The sequence below is a fragment of the Lactuca virosa genome, chromosome 5 (genome assembly GCF_052849685.1).
Source record: "Lactuca virosa cultivar CGN04683 chromosome 5, Lactuca_virosa_CGN04683_v6, whole genome shotgun sequence".
Classification (NCBI taxonomy): Eukaryota; Viridiplantae; Streptophyta; class Magnoliopsida; order Asterales; family Asteraceae; genus Lactuca; species Lactuca virosa.
This window is the reverse complement of record NC_136430.1, coordinates 318118475-318139701: the sequence shown is the minus strand read 5'-3', so window position 1 is coordinate 318139701 and position 21227 is coordinate 318118475. Positions and strand designations below refer to the sequence as shown.

At 41.3% G+C, this 21227-nt stretch overlaps 2 protein-coding genes across 2 annotated transcripts; one reads left to right on the top strand and one right to left on the bottom strand.

Annotated features, from left to right (window-relative positions):
- The first annotated feature begins 487 nt into the window (after positions 1–487).
- On the top strand, positions 488–2641 carry LOC145110862 (Aldolase-type TIM barrel family protein). The gene is made up of 6 exons (XM_079047179.1): positions 488–785; positions 1208–1420; positions 1563–1658; positions 1750–1895; positions 1974–2193; positions 2331–2641. Exons 1-6 carry the CDS (start codon positions 651–653, stop codon positions 2514–2516), a joined length of 996 nt encoding a protein of 331 aa, XP_078903305.1. The 5' UTR covers positions 488–650; the 3' UTR covers positions 2517–2641.
- Positions 2642–2965: 324 nt separating this feature from the next.
- On the bottom strand, positions 2966–6991 carry LOC145115385 (chaperone protein dnaJ A7A, chloroplastic-like). The gene is made up of 8 exons (XM_079051675.1): positions 6789–6991; positions 6204–6322; positions 5047–5188; positions 4896–4953; positions 4766–4808; positions 4614–4662; positions 4430–4510; positions 2966–4099 (listed from the first exon to the last, which is right to left on the bottom strand). Exons 2-8 carry the CDS (start codon positions 6308–6310, stop codon positions 3239–3241), a joined length of 1341 nt encoding a protein of 446 aa, XP_078907801.1. The 5' UTR covers positions 6311–6322; positions 6789–6991; the 3' UTR covers positions 2966–3238.
- Between the last annotated feature and the right edge of the window lie 14236 nt (positions 6992–21227).

Below are 21227 nucleotides of genomic sequence, written 5' to 3'. Positions count from 1 at the left end.
TCACAAAGGTACCTATTTTTCCCTTCTTTGATGTTCGTTCCATTTCGTAGTCTTGTTGAACAAGGACGACCTTTTTTATTCCGTAAAAGCTCTAAATTTAGAAGCAATTGTCTAGATGAAGATTTTGGTTAATACGCTTCATGAGAAAGTGAGGAAAACCCGAATGCCCATGTAGAACAATACTCTGTAATGGAGTAACATTTATGAACATATTGCCAACTATTTAAGGATAATTTTGCATAAACACTCAAAACATGAGAACAATATTTAAATATCTCCCGCTTACAACACGTCCAAGTTGGTCTAAAACTCATATTGGTCTGAAACTCGAGAACAATTTGTGTGATTTACTTTACAAAATTTATACATATAGATATTTATATATAGATATAGATTAATATAAAGATATATTTTTATTCTATCTATCCACTCATATGATCCTTTGTACCAGTTCTAAACAACTTTTGGCGGCGGGCGGGAGGGGGTGTTTCAATTGGGTTTTGTTTGCTATGGAATTGGAATGCGAATCAAGATTATTACGTAAGCAGCCATGTAATGAATGTTGTTTTCCTCTTTCCCCCCACCTACAAATAACTCCACCTTACTACATACAAACAAATTATAAATTCAAGTTCAAACTGAAGTAAGAAATGGGTTGGAGAGGAATACTGGGTTTTGAGTATGGAATTGTGCAGGCACCTTTAGGACCTGATATTTCCGGTCCGGAGCTTGTCGCCGCTGTTGCTAATGCCGGTGCCATTGGTATTCTCCGAGCTCCTGATTGGGTAACTCTCCGTCTCCCTCTCTGTGTCTGTGGATAAGCTGATGCATGTTCATTGATCGATTAGCCAGATTTTAGTTAGCTATCTGTAGAGCTTATCTATCGCGTCCAGGTAATTTATGCAGCAGCTAGTGAGGATCAAGATCAACTATTAGAATCTCCAATCGATCAGTGTGCATCTGTTGGATTTCTAATAATCTCCACCACTGCCCTAATTTTTAGGATTTTTTTCTTGTTGTGCTTGTGGTTTGATCTCGTAATTGCATCAGTCCCCTAAATGATATAGCTATAATTTGGGGCACCTTTTGTAACACTAGATCTAGTATGTCAAATAGATTATGGATACGAACATATATATTCCCTCCATCTCCAGCTCGTTTTCAGCTCAAATATTATTAACTCAGTTACATCAAAACTCCATAACAGGAATGCCCAGATTACTTGAGGGAGCTTATAAGGAAGACAAGAACTTTGACAGACAAACCATTTGGGGTCGGGATTGTTTTGGCATTCCCTCACAAAGAGAACCTAAAAATTATCCTAGAAGAGAAAGTTGCAATCTTGCAGCTTTACTGGGGTGAAGTCACACAAGATATCGTCCTTGAAGCCCATGAAGCCGGGGTCAAAGTTGTTCCCCAGGTCAACCCTCTTCCCTACATACTTTCATCAAGCATATTTGTATATTAAAATCATGGCTTCAAATCCCACTTCTCCATAATCTATTAATCCATATCCATATGGTGATTGAAATTTTCTGTAATTTTAAATCCTTTTTTTGTAGATTGGCAGCTTTGAAGAAGCCAAGCGTGCTGCTGATGTAGGTGTTGATGCTATAATTGTTCAAGGACATGAAGCAGGAGGACACGTTATTGGTCATGTATAAATCTTTGACACTTTTTTATTATTAATAGATAGACCAAAAACTCTAGAAAAAAAATTATTATTAGGGGTTATGGAATAACTTTCAGGAAGCAACAATTGCATTGGTGCCACGTGTAGTGGATCTGGTTTCCTCAAGGGGTATTCCGGTAATTGCTGCTGGTGGAATAGTGGATGAACGAGGCTATGTTGCTGCTTTAGCACTTGGAGCTCAAGGTGTCTGTTTAGGCACCAGGTACATAATATAACACTTAACACATTGAGACTTATATACAAGAAAACTAAAGTTGAGTGAGTGATTTTATTTAATTAGGTTTCTTGCGACTGAAGAAAGCTTTGCTCACCCTATATACAAAAGGAAGCTAGTTGAAATGAATGAAACAGAGTATACGGATGTATTTGGACGTGCCAGGTGGCCGGGGGCCCCACAGCGTGTACTTAAAACACCTTTTTTCATGGAATGGAGAAATCTACCGAGTCATGAGAATGAGGCTAATCAACCTGTTATTGGCCATACAACAATACATGGCGTGGTAAGTGTCTTTTTTCTAAGGGATTACATATTGCTATTATGAATAAAAGGAAATGTAAGTAGGTTGCTATCATGGGTAAAAAAGTAAAAGTAAAGTAGTTGACTAATTGACCACTTGTGTTGTTTGGTATATTATAGGAGAAAGAGATTAGGCAGTTTGCGGGTACAGTGCCAAACAAGACAACAAAAGGGGATATTGAAAGCATGGTGATGTATGCAGGTGAAGGCGTAGGACTTATACATGAGATTTTACCAGCTGCTCAAGTGGTAAACCGACTTGTTGAGGGCGCTCAGATTTTGATCCAACAACCCTTCACTTCTTAAACTTTACACATCATCACAAATCGTCAACAGGCATCTACTAAGAAAAAATTTTGCAAAATAAAATAAATGCTGTAATACGATCAATCATCATGTATGTTCCATATGATATAACCATCTATTTTGAATGGGTCTTTGCCTTTGGTTGTTTTGGACCCGGTTTTATGTAGAAAAGTCTAATTATTTTTGGAAATTTTTTGATAAAGTCATAAAAAAAAATTAACAGAAAAGTCATGATTATTTAACAAAAAAAAATATTTTTTTATTTTAACAGAAAGTAAGAGATTATGTGATTTTTCCTAAATAATTAGACTTTTCTATTAAAAAAAATTAAGACTTTATTAAAAAATTTCCCAAAATAATAGACTTTTTTGCATAAAACCATTTGACCAATGGTTCTATGACGATGAGGATTTGGATTTGGTACACATGACTGAATCAACAATCGAGAAAAAAAAAAAAGTCACCAATTTACATCCCTTGAGCATAATCCAAAATCCTTGCTACAATAAATTATAATAATAAGATTAACCCCTCTCTAATTGTCTACTCCACAACCACCATGTATAAATTCATGTCACACAATTTACATTTTACACCCCAAAAAATACCTCTATTTCCATTTTCCGTGGGTCGATTGTGAACGAGAAACCGATGTGCAGGTCATGCAACTGAAATTTTTTTCAAATACACCGTTTCCCATTTCCTCTACTACATTATATATTTTATATACCACTGCTATTGGGAACTTTACCCTTCTTAAGATTCGACAACTCTTCAATCAACTTCCTCTCTTCCCCACTCAACCGTTTCGGAATTTCCACTTGTACCCTCACCAACTGGTCCCCCCTCATATTACTCTTATTCAAAATCGGGACCCCTTTTTTCGCCATAACCAACGTGGTCCCCGGCTGAGTCCCCGCTGGAATCTTCAAATCCACCATCCCATCAACCGTGGGCACCTTCTTTGTGGTCCCCAATATCGCATCAATATACGTAATCTTACACGTATAAAGTATATTCGTATCATCCCGTTTCAACACCGGATCCGGAAGCACATCAATCATTACAAACAAATCTCCAGCGGGCCCACCTTTCCTTCCGGCATTCCCCTCCGACCGGACTCTCAACCGGCTGCCGGAATCTACTCCGGCAGGAACTTTCAGGCTGATCCGTTTGGATTTTCTCACGCGTCCGTCACCATTACATGTGTTACACGGGGTGGAGATTTCGCCGGAGCCGTTGCAGGAAGAACATGTCATGACTTGTTGGAAGACACCGAGTGGGGTCCGGGCGGAGGAGATGACTTGGCCTTGACCACCACATGTGTTGCATTTTGACGGGGTGGTTCCAGGTTTTGCACCCGACCCGTTGCAAGTTGTGCAGGATTCGAGACGGGTTACTTCGATTTCTTTTTCGATACCGAATATGGCTTCTTTGAAGTTTAGGACTAGGTTGTAACCTTGGTCTTCGCCTTGGGTGGCGCGGTTGCGTGAGTTTCTGCCGCCACCCATGCCGCCCATGCCACCCATCCCGCCTAACCCATCGAATAATGATTCGAACAAGTCAAACGGGTTGCTGAAATCCTGTTCACCAATTTCAATTTCAAAATACAAAAAAATTTAGATCCCAAAAGTTACTTTACAGTACTGAAAAGGACAGTACAATATACTGTCCTTTTTAGGTATGTTGTACTGTCCTGACTACTGAGTACAATATACTGTCCTTTTTAGGTATGTCACAGGACAGTAAAAGAAAGGAAAGACAGTAATTTTTAGGTATATTGCATTTTTGGGTATGACACAGGACAGTACTTGAAATGTACTGATGTATGTCAAACACAGTACAATGTGCTTTGTTCTGTGTAACAAAAGGGGACTTGTGGATAAAATATTTTTTAGGTAGAAGAAACTCACCCCGGTGCCAACACCAGCGCCTTTAAGCCCAGCTTCACCATATCTATCATATATGGAACGTTTTTCATCGTCTGATAAAACCTGCGAAACAACTTTTTTTTATCAAAATTCTTGAAAAAAAATTATGGGTAAAGTAGCCTGTGACATATGTGAATTAACTAAAATATGAGGTTAAGGGGGTTACTTCATAAGCATTGCTGATGTCCTTGAATTTTTGTTCGGCTCCTGGTTCTCTGGGAAGATACACACGAGATGAGTTTATAAAAGCATAGAAATGTTAATTGTAAGAAATATTATAGGAGATCTTGTAAAGGTGGAAGCAGGAGTTGAACTTACTTGTTTACATCAGGATGATAACTCCTTGCAAGCTTCCGATATGCTAAAAATGAATTTATAGAGTCAATGATATAAACGAGAATTTAATTATGGGATTAAAAAAAAGGGAAGAACTTATAATTTTACGAACCACTTTTTATTTCTGCTTTGCTAGCATTCTTTGACACGCCAAGCACCGAATAAAAATCCTATGTGTACAAGATAGATACACAAATATAATCAATAAACAAAAGGGGAAGAACATAAAATTTAAAAGAAAGATGATTTGAGATTAAACTTACACTTTCAGCTCTAACAATGAGGCGACCACCTCTTCTGTGGTGAGATTTACCAAATGACTGCATATTGTATAGTGCATGCAAAGAACCTTGTGAACAGAAGGCAGAACATGGTGATGCCAACTCTCTTGTATTAATTGAGAACCTGAAAAGAGAACAGATATTGATTATCATATGTTTAAACCAAAGTTGAAAACAAACATGATGTTGGGAGGCCTTTTAATTCTAAAATATCGTTTACTTTATTAAATGCTTGTAGTTGGTAATTTACTAATTTACAACCTCCCCCCTCCACCTCTTTCAATTTGATCAGTTTACCTATTTCCTATGTGTCAAGTTTTGCATAGATTTCTATTATTTGTTGGTCTCGACATCCGGTGTTCTCACCACATCAAAGTATATACTTCTACAACATACAAATTATTTCTATGACCATGAAAGAACATTCAGATTACAAATTATAAAAATAAAACCTACATTCAAGTTTTATCACCATATCATACTCTCGTGACATATAAATATAATATACCAATTACCACACAGAAGCATTTCATATCAGCGCAAAATATTGAACCATAAATCTTATCCTACTCTGACATATGTCACCAAATGAAACCTCTAACATGGAATGAAATGACTAACTACCCATTTAGCCAAGTGAACAGAGCTAGACATATCATTAAAGATAAAGTGATAAACCTTGCAACAGTATCCCCAGCCCTAATACAGAATATTATGATATCTTCTAAGTACTTATAAATTATAATAGCAAGGGAGATTATCCAAAATCTGTACTAAATCAACTGTCTTTTGTCTCCCCAGCCATTTTAAGATATAGATCCACAGTCACCCACATGCTATTTAGAATTTGCTAGATTGCAAATGTAAAGAAGCATGAAAGGCCAAAACTTGAATACTTTTTAAGATTTCTTGAAGACATGTGGAGACACCTACAGTACTGTACATCAACTATTATTGAAAAGCATAGCCCAATTGGACATGAAATTAAACAAGAAAAGCTGCAAATTCCTTGATTTCATGTATAACTAGAGCAACATTTGCAGTAATGCAGCAACAAACATAAGATTTGCCAATTCAAAAGGATTCATTGGTTAAAACAAATAATCTTAATAAGGTGATATTGTGATAAAGACACTCACTGAGGCAAATGCACAAAAGACTTGCTTGTTGAAGAGGCTCTGGACATTAATTGAGGTTGAACTCCCCACCTAGCCACCCATGTACTCCCACCAGGCACAATTGCCATTAGATATATCGTCTGCAAAAGCACAAATAAGAAAAAGTTGAAATAAAAAGTTATGAGCTTGTTAACGAACATAAAGCTTAGCTCCCATCACGGAATTAGGTTAAATTGACCCGCTAAACTCTAAGAAATAAGAACTCTTACGTCTATACTTTCCTATTGCCTTTCACTAAAAAGCTGAGGAATCTTGTTGACAGTACACCTAATATGTACATTTAATTGGAAGAAAAAGGATATTCCTTTATGGATCCTGAATACCGAAAGATAATTAGTATGGTGAGAGCGATTTGCTCAGCAAATCCACATTCTAAACAGCTCCTCTTAGCAAAAACCCTAGGCAACCAAGCACTGGGTACTTCATCCACTAACGAATAATTTCATATAAATAACATGTTTATATAACGAGTATAGCGGCAGAAGTGACGAATTAGAGTTTTAGGCATGTTCACTAATGTAAACTGATTGAAATTCAAGTTAAAACCTGAAACTGAAGCTACGGATCACTCTGCAAAGTCAATTTGGAGTTTCCCTGTAAGATACGCAAGGAGGAGTTGCAGTGGTTAGGACGGAGGATGAGAAAAATGTGCTTTGGGTTCAGTTGGTGGTAGAGAGATGAGGCTTCGAGAGAGGGGTAGGGGTTTCCGAGAGTGGTGGTGTTGCCAGATAAGAGTTTTTGTTCCTGTGCTTTATATTGCACCAGCCTCCCATGGACTTGAGCTATTTTTAACCATTGATTTTGCAAGTCGTCTCTTCCATCAAAATTGTACTCCACAAATCTAAGGCTTTTATTATAAAATTATTTAGATTTTAGAAAATGAGTAATTTTGAAAAAATAGTCAAAATTTATAATCATTTAGCTATTTTTATTAAAAATTAAGAGATTATTTGTTTTTTAATAGAATTTTTTAAGCATTTATGTTTCTTGGGGGGAAAGACATTTACGTTTGCGTTATCGCACGTTGTTTGTTTTTTAGAAGAAAAGATATCATCTATTTTCCGAAAAGACATAGACCAAAGTTTATGGATGAAAATGTAACACTTGTTCCAGTTATTATTTAATTTATCTAATTTTTAGGGTTTTGTGCATGGACTCGGAGAGTTGGGGAGCTCCAACTCGTCGAGTAGAAGTTATTATGAGGACGCGGATTTTCAATCCTACTCGACGAGTCAGAAGGCCCCGACTCGACGAGTAGGCGTTGTAAAGGAAAACCCTAATTTTTAGGGTTTGCACCCTATTTAAAGAACATAATCCGCCTCTTGTGGCCTCCCTTACCACCTTATTAGCCAGAGAAAACCCTAGTTGGACCTTGCACCTTCTTGAGTGAGAGAGAGAGAGCTTTTGTGAGCAAATTTTGGTGTGTTGTGAAGGATTTTAGAGCTTGAAGAAGAAGGAACAAGGAGAGGAGCAGTAGATCCGACATCTACTCTGTATTGGCCGCCATCTTGAGGTATAAAGTCGTTACCTTGATCTCTAGTTGCTTAGATCCCTTTTCTTGGAAGTAAATGGCTATTTTTGGTGCAAAATGGGGTCATACTCAGTTTTGGACTTATCATAAGGATATGGTTCCAGATCTGGACCTCTCTAGGTCCCCAATGACATAAAGTTACCCACTTTATCCAGCTTAGACCCTTTCCATGCACAAAAACCTTGTAAGGAGCTTAGTTTTGATGTTTTAGCCTTGTGAGGCCTTGCATGCACGTAAAGTTTGCAACTTTACGTGGTAACTGCACTAGGGAATGGTAGATTTGAAGTTTGGGACCTTAGATCCCACTGAAAAATGGTTGAACACAAAAGGGACTGAAGGAACTCGTCGAGTCCCTTAGTTGACTCGACGAGTCGGGTAGGGTTTACCCGTTTTCTAGATTCGGAATGAGTGCAGTGAAGGATTAGGGTTTTGGGACTGCATGAACTTTTAGTTTTCTGGATATTTGATGAACTCGACGAGTCACTTGGGTGACTCGGCGAGTTGACATGGGATTCAGTGGAATAGACTCGGGAGGAACTCGACGAGTTGCTAGGATGCACTCGACGAGTTGAGGTCACCATAGACTATTGACCTTGACTGTTGACCTTGCTTTTGACCAGGGTTGACTTTGAGGGTATTTATGGGATTATGACAAGTTAATCACATGTTGATTATAGGCAGTTGAGGAGGAGCAGTGCGTAGGATATATCTGATCTTAGTTTGTCAGTTCAGCATTCGAGAGGTGAGTCTTCTCACCATACCAATGGGTCTAAGGCACCAAGGCCGACTGTAACGCCCCGTTCCTGGTACGTATTTAATCTATTAAAGTATTCATTTTATAAGAGCTACTCGACGAGTTGGTAGCCCTAACTCGTCGAGTAGATGCCAGCTTGGTCGTGGGGTTTAAATGGTTTACTCGATGAGTAGGTCCATCAGGATGAAACCCTAATCTTTAGGGTTTGCACCCTATTTAAACATCATATTTGGCCTCCACCCCAGCCTCTATCACCTCTAAACCCTAATCTCGGAACCCTAATCCACCTTGAGTGATTTTGAGCTATTCCTTGCCATTTTGATTGTTTTTGTGCCTCTTGAAGCTTGTAGAAGAAGAAGAAGATAGAATGCTGAAAGGGGAAGAAGTGGATCCAGGAACTACACTCCATTTACTACATTTTCTGGTAATCAAGTCCCTAACTTGATCCTTCTTCTCTTAGATCTAATTGTTTTCATTTTATGAAGGATTTGGTTCAAGAACCTTAGCCATTGGGATTGGGACGTCCCAAGTGATTGATATCTCAAATCTGGGATCTAGGAAGGGCTCCATGGCATAAAGGTGCAAACTTTATGACCATGGAGACCCCATGCAAGCTTATATGCAAGAACATGGCCTTTTTAGCTCTAAAAGGCCATGCATGGGAGGAAAGCTCGGGACTTTATGTGTCCCACAGATGATAAGAGCCTAGATCTATTATATTGTGCCTTAGTTTAGGGTATTATGGCTTGTGGACCAAGATTTATGTCTTAAAGAAGTTAGGGTTTGGGTTAAACCCATTAGGAAGGACTAAGGATGGGTAAAGTTGGAAACTTTACCCTTAAGAGTGTATTTCCAGTATGTAGATAGAGTTTGGAACATAGATCTGAATGGTAGGAGCTTAATCCATTGAGATGGCTCAATCAGACAGGGGAACTCGGCGAGTCCAGGGAAGGACTCGAGGAGTTGAAGCGAGTTGTCCTGATTATTATAACAGCAAGAACTCGACGAGTCTTTTAAGGGACTCGACGAGTTGACTCGGTTGACCACGAGTTCAAGCATTCATGGACTCGCCGAGTTGGGAGATAACTCGACGAGTTGGGTTGACTGGGAGTTGACCTTGACCTTGACTTTGACCAGGGGTAAAATGGTCATTTTACCCTAAGGAGGATTAGCAGATTCTGATTAAGTGTTAATATGAAATTGATAGTCGGAGAGTCGCCGAATCAGCAGACAGGGATTCCCCATTCGAGTTTTCAGCAGTCAGTCTTGCGAGGTGAGTTTCCCTCAGTAGGAACGGGTCTACGGCACCAAGGCCGGCCCGTATATGTGACATGTTAGTAGCTGAGTGTGGGCGGGGCCCGAATCTCGTAGCAGCCTAGAGTGGGCGGAGCCCGATTCTCATAGTATTATTTCAGTATAGATATGTGACTGTTTGGTAGATATACTTGTTGTTTGTGTGATACTTGTATGCATGTTAGTAGCGGAGTGTGGGCGAGGCCCGAATCTCCCAGACAGCAGAGTGTGGGCGGGGCCCGAATCTCCCAGACAGCGGAGTGTGGGCGGGGCCCGAAACTCCCAGACAGCGGAGTGTGGGCGGGGCTCGAAACTCCCAGACAGCGGAGTGTGGGCGGGGCCCGAATCTCCTAGATAGTGGAGTATGGGCGGGGCCCGAATCTCCTAGACAACGGAGTGTGGGCGAGGCCCAAATCTCCATGAGAGTGGACGGGGCCCGTATCTCCTAGTTGCATGATTTGTATGATATGTGGTAGTTTGGGAACTCACTAAGCTTTGTGCTTACAGTTTTTAGTTTTGGTTTCAGGTACTTCCACTAGCAAGGGGAAGGGCTCGGGATGATCGCATGGCACACACCACAGCTTCAGCCTGGGATGTTTAGACTCTGATATTTTTATATGATTTCGATACAGTATTTTGACACAATGTTTTGAGATACACGATTTATGGTTTTCTTTATGATGATGGATGACTTATGGTTTTATTATAAATGATTTTAAAAAGAAATTTTTGGTCTGTATTTTTGGGATGTTTCAAGTTGGTATCAGAGCCTTGGTTTGAAGGATTCAGGAACGCTCTTGGGTGTGTCTGAACTCAAACTAAGGAATTGGTATGAAAATTTTCAAAAGAAAATCGTTTTTATAAAAAGAACTTTGAGAAAAAAAAAAGAATTTTGAAAAGAGAAAAGAACTTTGAAAGAGATAAAAGGGTGTGGTGCATGCAATCAGTCGAGCTCAAGTAAGTACTCCCAAATTACCCATACAAGTTTATGTTATGTTATGATTATCAGCTTTATGAGAACAGCATGCTAGATTAGGACTAAGGGTCTAGGAAGGATGCCTTATGTGCCTATTATATGTGTATCAGCTTTATGAGAAATGCATGCTAGTTTAGGACTAAGGATCTAGGAAGGATGCCTTATGTGCCTGTTATATGTATCTCAGCTTTATGAACTACATGCAAGTACAGATTAGTCAGGGATAGCCTGAGAGAGATATGCTTGATTATGTTTACTCTATGTGCGAATGTTGCTTGCTTTGTGCTTTTAGGAGTTCTAGTTATCTTTTACTAACTAGTAAGTGAATATGTTATGTTACATATTGCGAGTATTAACTAATTTCAGAAGGTTACTTCTAGCTCTATTGCGCAACTCTTTTTTGAGTCTAACCGTTGTAGGGTACGATCTCTCATTCGAAGAATTATCTAGTCTTAGTGATATGTAATAGTATTCACGAGCTAGTTAGGGGGAGGTAGCAGGGACTTCTTATGCAGCTGATAGCGGAGAGTGGGTTGGTGGTTACCCTAGCGCAAGCCTAGGAAAAGTTTAGTATGATATCAGCAGTAGTAGTAGAAGGGACTTGGTGGAGTCGAGGCAGTTCTTGAGGAAAGTACGGATAGATGTGGAAGGTAGTATGGGCCCGTACTACTGAAAGCAGAGGATCCGTACTCGAATCAAGGAAGGCTGAGATGAATCCAGGAAACTTGTAGTATGTTAGATCCCTCGAGATATGATGAGTATACTGACGTTTGTTATAGTGTATTTCAGTATGGTGGTTCTACGCACTAGGCCAGTGGGCACTTCAGGCAATGGTGAGGGATCAGGCTCGGGCTCTAGAGTCGGGCAGTTGGATGAGAAGACGAGGGAGTTTATTTTGTCTGAGGTTACACGCAGCATTCTAGAGCAGACTCTTGTAATCTTTGGATCGGTCAAGGAGGGTATTTTAGAGCTTCTAGATGAGAAGCTGAGCGCTTTCCGCACTGAGATAGCGGCCATGATGGGGTCGAGCACACTTACCTTCTGGGAGTTCAGAGCATGTGGAACTCCCGACTATCATGGGGCTCGGGACCCCATTGCTAGCAGAAGGTGGTTGGCTGATGTCGCCAACGCGTTCCGCACCAGCAGATGTCCCGAGGGGGACAAGGTTATGCTTGCGTCCTGTCTTCTAAAGGAAAGGGCACGTGAGTGGTGGGAGGAGGTTGGGAGATCCATTGGTGATGATACAGTGTTGGATGCGATGACCTGGGGTGATTTCACGACCAGGTTCAGGGTCGAGTTCGCACCCGTTATTAAGGTGCAACAGCTAGTTAGGGAGTTTCAGGATTTACGACAGACGACTGAGACAGTGGCGGAGATTATCGCCAAGTTCAGGGATAGGGCTCTTCTCGTTCGGCAGTACGTGGCGGACGAGGAGATGAAAAAGGCTCGATACCATGAGATGCTGAGGAGTGATATCATACAGTTTGTGAGCTGGTCCAGCTGCAAGACGCTGGAGGATATGATAGCGAGGGCTCGTGAGAGGGAGAATGATTTGGAGATGGAAAGGAAGAGGAAGCCAGAGGCAGTGTCTGGCATGGAGGGCTCGGGAAAAAAGCCCAAAGTAGATTCCCGAGGGAAGGGCCAGCAGGGCCGAGGCCGCTGTGGCAAGTGCGGCAGGGGGCATGAGGGGCCGTGTAGGGAAGGTAGTTCGGGTTGCTTCAAGTGCGGTAGAACTGGACATGTCAGTAGGGATTGTACTGCTACTACCACCACCACTACAACATCTGATCTGATTTGCTTTCATTGCAATTAGAGGGGACACAAGAAGTCCCATTGTCCGAGTCTAGCATCAGCAGGACAGGTGGTGGCACCCGCTCCTACCACTTTGAGGATTATAGACGGCCAACAGGGTCGGGCAGAGGCGCCAGCGGCGAAGAGCAGAGCCTTCCAGTTGACAGCAGAGGAGGCACGTGCAGCCCCTGATGTGGTTACGGGTGTGTATCTTCTCCATTATCTCTTTATTATTTCTGATTATTACTCATGTTTGTGTGTTTGTCTATAGGATCGTTATTAGTGAACGACATGTCAGCTATGGTACTGTTTGATTCGGGGCTACCCGATCTTTTGTGTTGCTCGCACTCAGCAATCGATTTACTAGAGCTTCGGGGGAGCTGGATTTCCTACTTGATGTAGAGATAGTCGATGATAGGCCCGTCAGGGTTGTGAGGGTTCATAGAGGGTGTACGCTACAGTTATTCGATCAGCAGTTTTCAGTGGATCTGGTTCCTATTCCCCTATGTGGCAATAAGGTTATAGTGGGTATGGACTGGTTGAGCTCCAATGGGGAAGTGATTGACTGTGAGCAGCAACTAGCGAGGGTTCGTACTCCTAGTGGGGGATAGCTAGTGATTCAGGGCGAGAGGCCACAGCGCGGACCGGTTTTATGTTCAGCGGTGAGGGCGAGGCGCCACCTTCAGTAGGGTTGCACAGGATACGTCGCCTATGTTATGGATACCCGGGATAAGGGTAAGGCGACCATTGATGATGTACTGGTAGTGCGAGAGTAACCGAACTTATTCCCGGAGGATTTTCCTGGGGTACCTCCGAGAGACAGGTTGAGTTTAGGATTGAATTGGTCCCTGGTGCGGCTCCGATAGCCAAGGCACCATATCGGTTGGCTCCTCCCGAGATGCAGGAGTTATCTATGCAGCTGCAAGAGCTGCTAGATAAGGGTTTCATCAGGCCGAGCAGTTCACCATGAGGAGCCCCGATCTTGTTTGTGAAGAAGAAGGACGGGTCACATCATATGTGTATAGACTACCGGGAGCTGAACAAGGTAACGGTGAAGAATCGTTACCTACTTCCGAGGATAGATGATTTGTTTGACCAGCTTCAGGGAGCATATTGGTTCTCCAAGATTGATCTTCGGTCAGAAAATCACCAGATGAGAGTCAGGGATGATAATGTGCAGAAGACAGCTTTTAGGACTCGTTATGGTCATTATGAGTTTGTGGTGATGTCGTTTGGGCTCACCAATGCTCCGGCCGTGTTCATGGACCCCATGAACCACGTGTGCAGACTGATGTTGGATCGGTCTGTAATAGTCTTCATTGATGACATCTTGGTTTACTCCAAAACTCAGGGGCAGCAAGAGGAAAACCTGAGGGAGGTGCTGGAGACACTGAGGAGGGAGAGACTTTTTGCGAAGTTCTCCAAGTGTGAGTTCTGGTTGCGCGAGGTGCAGTTCCTTGGGCAGTTTGTCAACCAGAAGGGTATTCTGGTCAATACGGCCAAGATAGAGGCCGTGATGCAGTAGGAGATTCCGAGGTCTCCAACTGAGATTTGGAGTTTCCTAGGTCTGGCAGGGTATTACAGGAGATTTATTCAGGACTTCTCCAAGATTGCAGTTCCGTTGACCTGACTGACCAAGAAGTCAATAGTTTTTCGTTGGGGACCTGAGCAGCAGACGGCATTTGAGACGCTCAGGCAACGATCGTGCGAGGCTCCGATTCTCACTCTGCCATAGGGTGTAGATGATTTCCCAGTTTACTGTGATGCTTCAATCACAGGCATGGGAGCAGTATTGATGCAGCGGGGTCATGTGATAGCTTATGCCTCGAGACCGTTGAAGCCTCACGATGCTAACTATCCGACGCATGATTTAGAGTTGGGGGTTGTGGTGTTCACCCTCCAGATTTGGCGGCATTACCTCTATGGGGTCCGTTGTACCATTTACACAGATAACAAGAGTTTGAGATGCCTCATGGATCAGCCGAATCTGAACATGAGGCAGCGTCGGTGGTTAGATGTGGTTATTACGATTGCGAGATCCTTTACCACCCGTGCAAGGCCAACGTAGTGGCCAACGCCCTGATCCGCAAGGAGGTAGTGGCCCCAATCCGAGACATCTATATGAGGATGACAGTGATTACTCCACTACTGGAGCAGATCCGAGAGGTGCAAGTTGAGGGCTTGAAAGTGGAGCGTCGGAAATGCGAGCGGATTATAGACCAAGTGGCCTCCTTCGATTATGACAGTCGTGGGTTGTTCACCCTACATGGGAGGGTCTGGGTACCGTACTGGGGAGAAGTACGACATATACTGATGGACGAGGCCCACAAGTCCAGGTTCTCTATCCACCCTGGGGCGACGAAGATGTACAAAGATCTTCGACCCGGCAACTGGTGGCCCTGCATGAAGCAGGATGTAGCATGGTATGTAGAGAGATGCTTGACCTACAGGAAGGTCAAGGCAGAGCACCAGAGGCCTCACAGCAAGATGCAACCATTAGACATCCCCGTGTGGAAATGGGAGGACATTACTATGGATTTTATCACTAAGCTTCCCAGGACCGCACGTGAGGTTGATGCGATTTGGGTCATCGTGGATCGGTTAACCAAGAGCGCCCACTTCATACCGATCCAGGGGAGCATCTCGGCCAAGAAGTTAGCCGAGATTTATGTTCGATAGGTAGTGGCACGTCATGGAGTGCCTGTCTCGGTTGTGTCAGACCAAGATGTCCGTTTTACTTCCAGATTCTGGAAGCGGTTTCATGACGAGATGGGTACTCGTCTCCACTTCAGCACCGCTTTCCACCCTCAGACAGACAGACAGAGCGAGAGGACGATCCAGACTCTCGAGGACATGCTTCGCGTATGTGTTTTGGATTTCGGTGGCATTTGGGATACGTATCTTCCGTTAGTGGAATTTTCATATAACAACACTAACCACACCAGTATAGACCGACCTCCCTTCGAGATGCTTTACGGGAGGAAGGGTAGGACCCCAATCTGTTGGGGTGAGGTCGGTCAGAGGGTCATGGGGAGTACGGAGGTAGTACTCAAGACCACCGAGTGGATCCAGCAGGTTCGGAGCAGGCTCCAGACCGCTCAAAGTCGGCAGAAGAGCTACACCTACAAGCGGCGTTCAGACTTGGAGTTATGGGAGGGCGACATGGTTCTCCTGAAGGTGTCGCCCTGGAAGGGTGTCATACGATTCCGTAAGTGGGGCAAGCTAGGCCCCAGATATATCGCCCCCTGTCGAGTCATAGCTCGGGTGGGCAAGGTAGTGTACATACTGGATCTTCCCGCCGAGCTCAACTAGATCCACAACACCTTCCATGTTTCCCAGTTACGGAAGTGCTTGGTGGATGATTCAGCAGTGGTACCCCTTGAGGATATTTAAGTTGATGACAGCCTGAACTACATTGAGAGACCAGTGACGATTCTAGATCGCAAGACGAAGGAGCTAAGGAATAAGAGGGTTGAGTTAGTGAAGGTACAGTGGCAGCACCGTAAGGATTCAGAGTGGACATTGGAGCCTGAGGAGGAGATGAGGGAGCCCTACCCATAGTTGTTTTCAAATGTAACAGACTTCGAGGACGAAGTCTAAAACAAGTGGGGGAGAATTGTAACGCCCCGTTCCTAGTACGCATTTAATCTATTAAAGTATTCATTTTGTAAGAGCTACTCGACGAGTTGGTAGCCCTAACTCGTCGAGTAGATGTCAGCTTGGTCGCGGGGTTTAAATGGTCTACTCGACGAGTTGAAGCCTAGACTCGACGAGTAGTTCCATCAGGATGAAACCCTAATCTTTAGGGTTTGCACCCTATTTAAACATCATATTTGGCCTCCACCCCAGCCTCTATTACCTAAAAACCCTAATCTCGAAACCCTAATCCACCTTGAGTGATTTTGAGCTATTCCTTGCCATTTTGAGTGTTTTTGTGCCTCTTGAAGCTTGTAAAAGAAGAAGAAGATAGAAGGCTCAAAGGGGAAGAAGTAGATCCAGGAACTACACTCTATTTACTACATTTTATGGTAATCAAGTCCCTAACTTGATCCTTCTTCTCTTAGATCTAATTGTTTTCATTTTATGAAGGATTTGGTTCAAGAACCTTAGCCCTTGGGATTGGGACGTCCCAAGTGATTGATATCTCAAATCTGGGGTCTAGGAAGGGTTTCAGGGCATAAAGGTGCAAACTTTATGACCATGGAGACCCAATGCAAGCTTATATGCAAGAACATGGCCTTTTTAGCTCTAAAAGGCCATGCATGGGAGGAAAGCTCGGGAATTTATGGGTCCCACATATGATAAGAGCCTAGATCTATTATATTGTGCCGTAGTTTAGGGTATTATGGCTTGTGGACCAAGATTTATGTCTTAAAGAAGTTAGGGTTTGGGTTAAACCCATTAGGAAGGACTAAGGACGGGTAATGTTGGAAACTTTACCCTTAAGAGTGTATTTCCAGTATGTAGATCGAGTTTGGAACATAGATCTGAATGGTAGGAGCTTAATCCATTGAGATGGTTTAATCAGACAGGGGAACTTGGCGAGTCCAGGGAAGGACTCGACGGGTTGAAGCGGGTTGTCCCGATTATTATAACAGCAAGAACTCGACGAGTCTGTTAAGGGACTCGACGAGTTGACTCAGTTGACCACGAGTTTAAGCATTCATGGACTCGCTGAGTTGGGAGATAACTCAACGAGTTGGGTTGACTGGGTGTTGACCTTGACTTTGACTTTGACTTCGACCAGGGGTAAAATGGCCATTTTACCCTAAGGAGGATTAGCAGATTCTGATTAAGTGTTATTATGGAATTGATAGCCGAAGAGTCGTCGGAGCAGCATATAGGGATTCCTCACTCTCTCAAGCGTTATTATGGGACACTCTGATGTTTTGAAATAAAATTGTTGTTGTTACGAATTTGAAAACAATTGTATTTGGGATTTCATGATTTGTGGAAAGTATTTTGGTTAATTAAAAATGAAAATTTTCTTTTGACAATTTTTGTTGCTACAGTATTTTTTGTTGACATCTTTCAAGAAAAAAAAATATATTATTTAAGACAAACACATATATACGCAAATTCCTAATTAAATTGGTATAATATTGATAAATAAAAGTAAAATTCTTTTTGGATTGCTCTCATAACCAAGAAATTGCTTAGATCGATTATACGATAAAGATAAATGATTTATTAATATATTATATGATTGATATGTTGATTAGAAATAGTTATAATTAATTTAGAATTACTTGGAATTAATTTTGGATTAATTGGAATTAATTAAAGGTTGAAGGACTAAAGATGTAATTGTTCAAAAGTTGAGCAAATGAGAGGTTCCAGAACCTTCCTCCTATGGATGGTTATTTGAGACCCTGTCAGGGTTTATGGAAGCCTCCATTTAGATAATCAAGAAACTAGATGACTGTCTTATTTGAGATAATATTATTTTATGTTCAAAGTAGGGTTTCTAGATGTTTCCTAATCAGCTATAAATAAAACCTTATACCTTGGAATTTTCAGCCACTCTTTTGACCATACCAGATCCGAAAATTTGCTCATCTTTCTCCTCTCTCCTAATCTTTACATGGTTATTGAGTTGTGGGTGTGAACCATTAGAGGCTCGCACACAATTGGAGCTTATTTTCAAAGAGACTTTTAGATTGATCTTGTTGGAGTCAAAGGGTTTGTTTACAATAACAAATCATAGGTATGTGACTCTTTATGAATTTCCATTTGTACTAGGGTTTAAAAGTTTTGTTGTTCAATAGTATATTACTTCAATAGTGTCATGACATAGATCTAGTATGTTGCATGTACCCTTAAGAGTATAAGGATTTTTTCCGCATTATTACATGTAAAACTCATCAATGGTATCAGAGCATTAGGTTGTCTAACAATTGGATGTGAGTTAGTTGAACTTGAACCAATTGGAGCTTACAGAATTGTCATTCTATCACGGCTCACGACGTGGGCATATCTCTGACACGTCGTGGTGATCTTCTGATCTATGTTTTTCTTTTCATTCACGATGTGGACATTCCTATGTCACGTCGTGAGGAGCCTCTATTCAGCGAATTATTTTGCTTGCTTAATTCAAATTGATTAGGATAATTACTTTAGTTAATATTATTTTAATTGTATAAAATCTGAATATTTAAGTTTATAATAATATATCCTAAATCTTGAATTTGTGAATTATCCTCATGATTTAATTACATTTAATTATTTGATTAATTAAAATATTAATATTAAAATCATTATTAATATACATTATCGATTAATTAAAATGGCTAATTAATTAACTTAACCTTATGTTTTTAAAATGTTTAAAATACACCCTTATACTTATATATTAAATTTTTAATACTATATGTATAATATAAGTTAGTAGAATTGCTAATATGCCTCATTCACGAAGTCATGCTATAAATAGGGTATAAGGAAACGACCTATAAAATGATTGTTGAATGGATGTCTTTTTCACCCACGGCTCTCCTATGTGGTGGAGGGTCGTTAGCCGAGTGGGTTCGATAGGACAAAACCTCATTAAAAGTATAATGATATAAAGTACTAGAACCTTATATAAAATTCCACTCTAATTATGATACACAATATTGCTACACCTACTAGTTTTACCAACTATTTAACTAACTATTACGATTTAAGGCAGTGTACCTTCTCGAAGATAATATAGCACTAATAGTCGGGTATCGAAAACAGGGAACATATTTAATTAACTAATTTAACTATTAAAAATTAACCTAAAAACAAGCAAAAATTTAATTGGTTTTTTATCTGATTTGCACGTTCAGACAAACTTAATCAGTTAACTAACAATTTTAATCAATTACTAAAAACACTTCCATTTAGTTTGAATCTACTTCTCCTTTATGGTTAGCTATTAATTATGGATTATTAATGTTGGTTATCTTATATTATTTTATTAGCAATTCAAGTCCAATTTTACTAATATTTTCATTAATTCATGTAAAACTATGTATGGTCATACACTAGCAAACACATAATCAATTATAAAATGTAGACAAGCTATGTAAGATTGATCTAAATAAACACAATTTTGGTCACAATTTATGTTCTTCAACACAGCTAAATTGGTTACTTTTATCACTTATCTAAGATTGGGCCGATCCTAGCTCTAGCAATTTAATGGTCACTAAACTACTAGGTAACAAGTTCATGTAATTTAATGTTCACTAAGCTACACAGAACCTGAATTCAAGCAATCAAAGTATCAAATATTAACATGCTAGGTAGAGATAATCAAACACAAGCTCATAACCAACAATTAAAATCCATAAATTAAATTACTAAACCATAGAGTTAAAGCTTCATCTAGCTAAACGGAAGCTACTGGTAACATCTCGTTTAAAATTCAATAAATAATAAACTCTAAAACCCCGAGATGTAATTTTTATTATTATTTTATATATTATTGTATCCAGAAGCAATGATATTTAGCGGGGTGTTGGTTTCGGGGAGTCAAATGATATGATTTGGAGTTTTGGGGGTTAAAGTGTAATTCCGGGATTTATTTTGTAAAGATTTTCAGAAGTCAGGGGGTGTTCTGGTAATTATTGGACTTAAATTGAAATGATTTTGGAATGTTGAGGGTGAAATGGTAACTTATGGGACTTGAATTGTAATGAATTATTAAAGATGGGGGTTATTTGGTAAATAATGGATTCAAGTTGAAAAGATTTGACATGGAGGGGCTGGAATTGTAACTAGGGGCGAAGACCTCATATGAACGGGCTTATACCCATCACCACATTGCATTCAACCCTAACCCTACTTCTAAAACGTTAGCCGCCACCGTTATTTCTACCATCTTCAGCCGCCAACCTTATGTCCCTCACCACCGGCCGTCGCCGCCTCCTCGACTGTTGAAGCCGGAGAACCACCAAGATGCCACCATCGTAGCTCCTGCCGCCGATGAAGACAAGAACTGTTGGGGCTACTGTTGCTGCTATTGTGGGTCGTGTAACCTCCGTTTCTCCAACCCGCCGTCTGTTACGCCACCTGGTGTCACCGACTGTTGTCGTGGCCGCCGGTACTGCTGTCAACGAAGGCGAAGGACGCCATATATGTGTGCAGTCGAAAGATCATGGCGGTGACCGACTTTTTCCCTTCCGATACGGCGCACATGCTTCCCTTCTCACCCCTCTTCGTGTTGTCTTCGCTCATTCGTACGCTCCAGCCTAGTCCGCCGCCGCTCCAACGGTTGTTCCACCTGCTGTCGTCGCCATACACAACCAGGTGGGTGGTTGGGTTCATTTTCCAGGAAAAAGGCATGTGTGTGTGTTTCTGCCACTAGAGTGCATACCGGATGCATGGTTGCTTGGCCGGACTTCACGAGAAAAACCGCCACCACCACCGTGAGGTGGTGGATGTCACCCTCTACCACTGCCTGCCACCCGTAGACCGAAAGTGTACAAGTATTTTACTATACTTAAAGTAATTCATGTAAGTTTAAATCGACATAAACTCGTTTGATTTAGAAGTAAACCCCTTTTCAAGGTAAAAGTTTCCATGTAAACTTGAAAGATTGTTAACTACCTATGTGAGTCGCTATAACCATACTATGACGAGAAATAACCTGCACAACGTTTTTCAGACGTT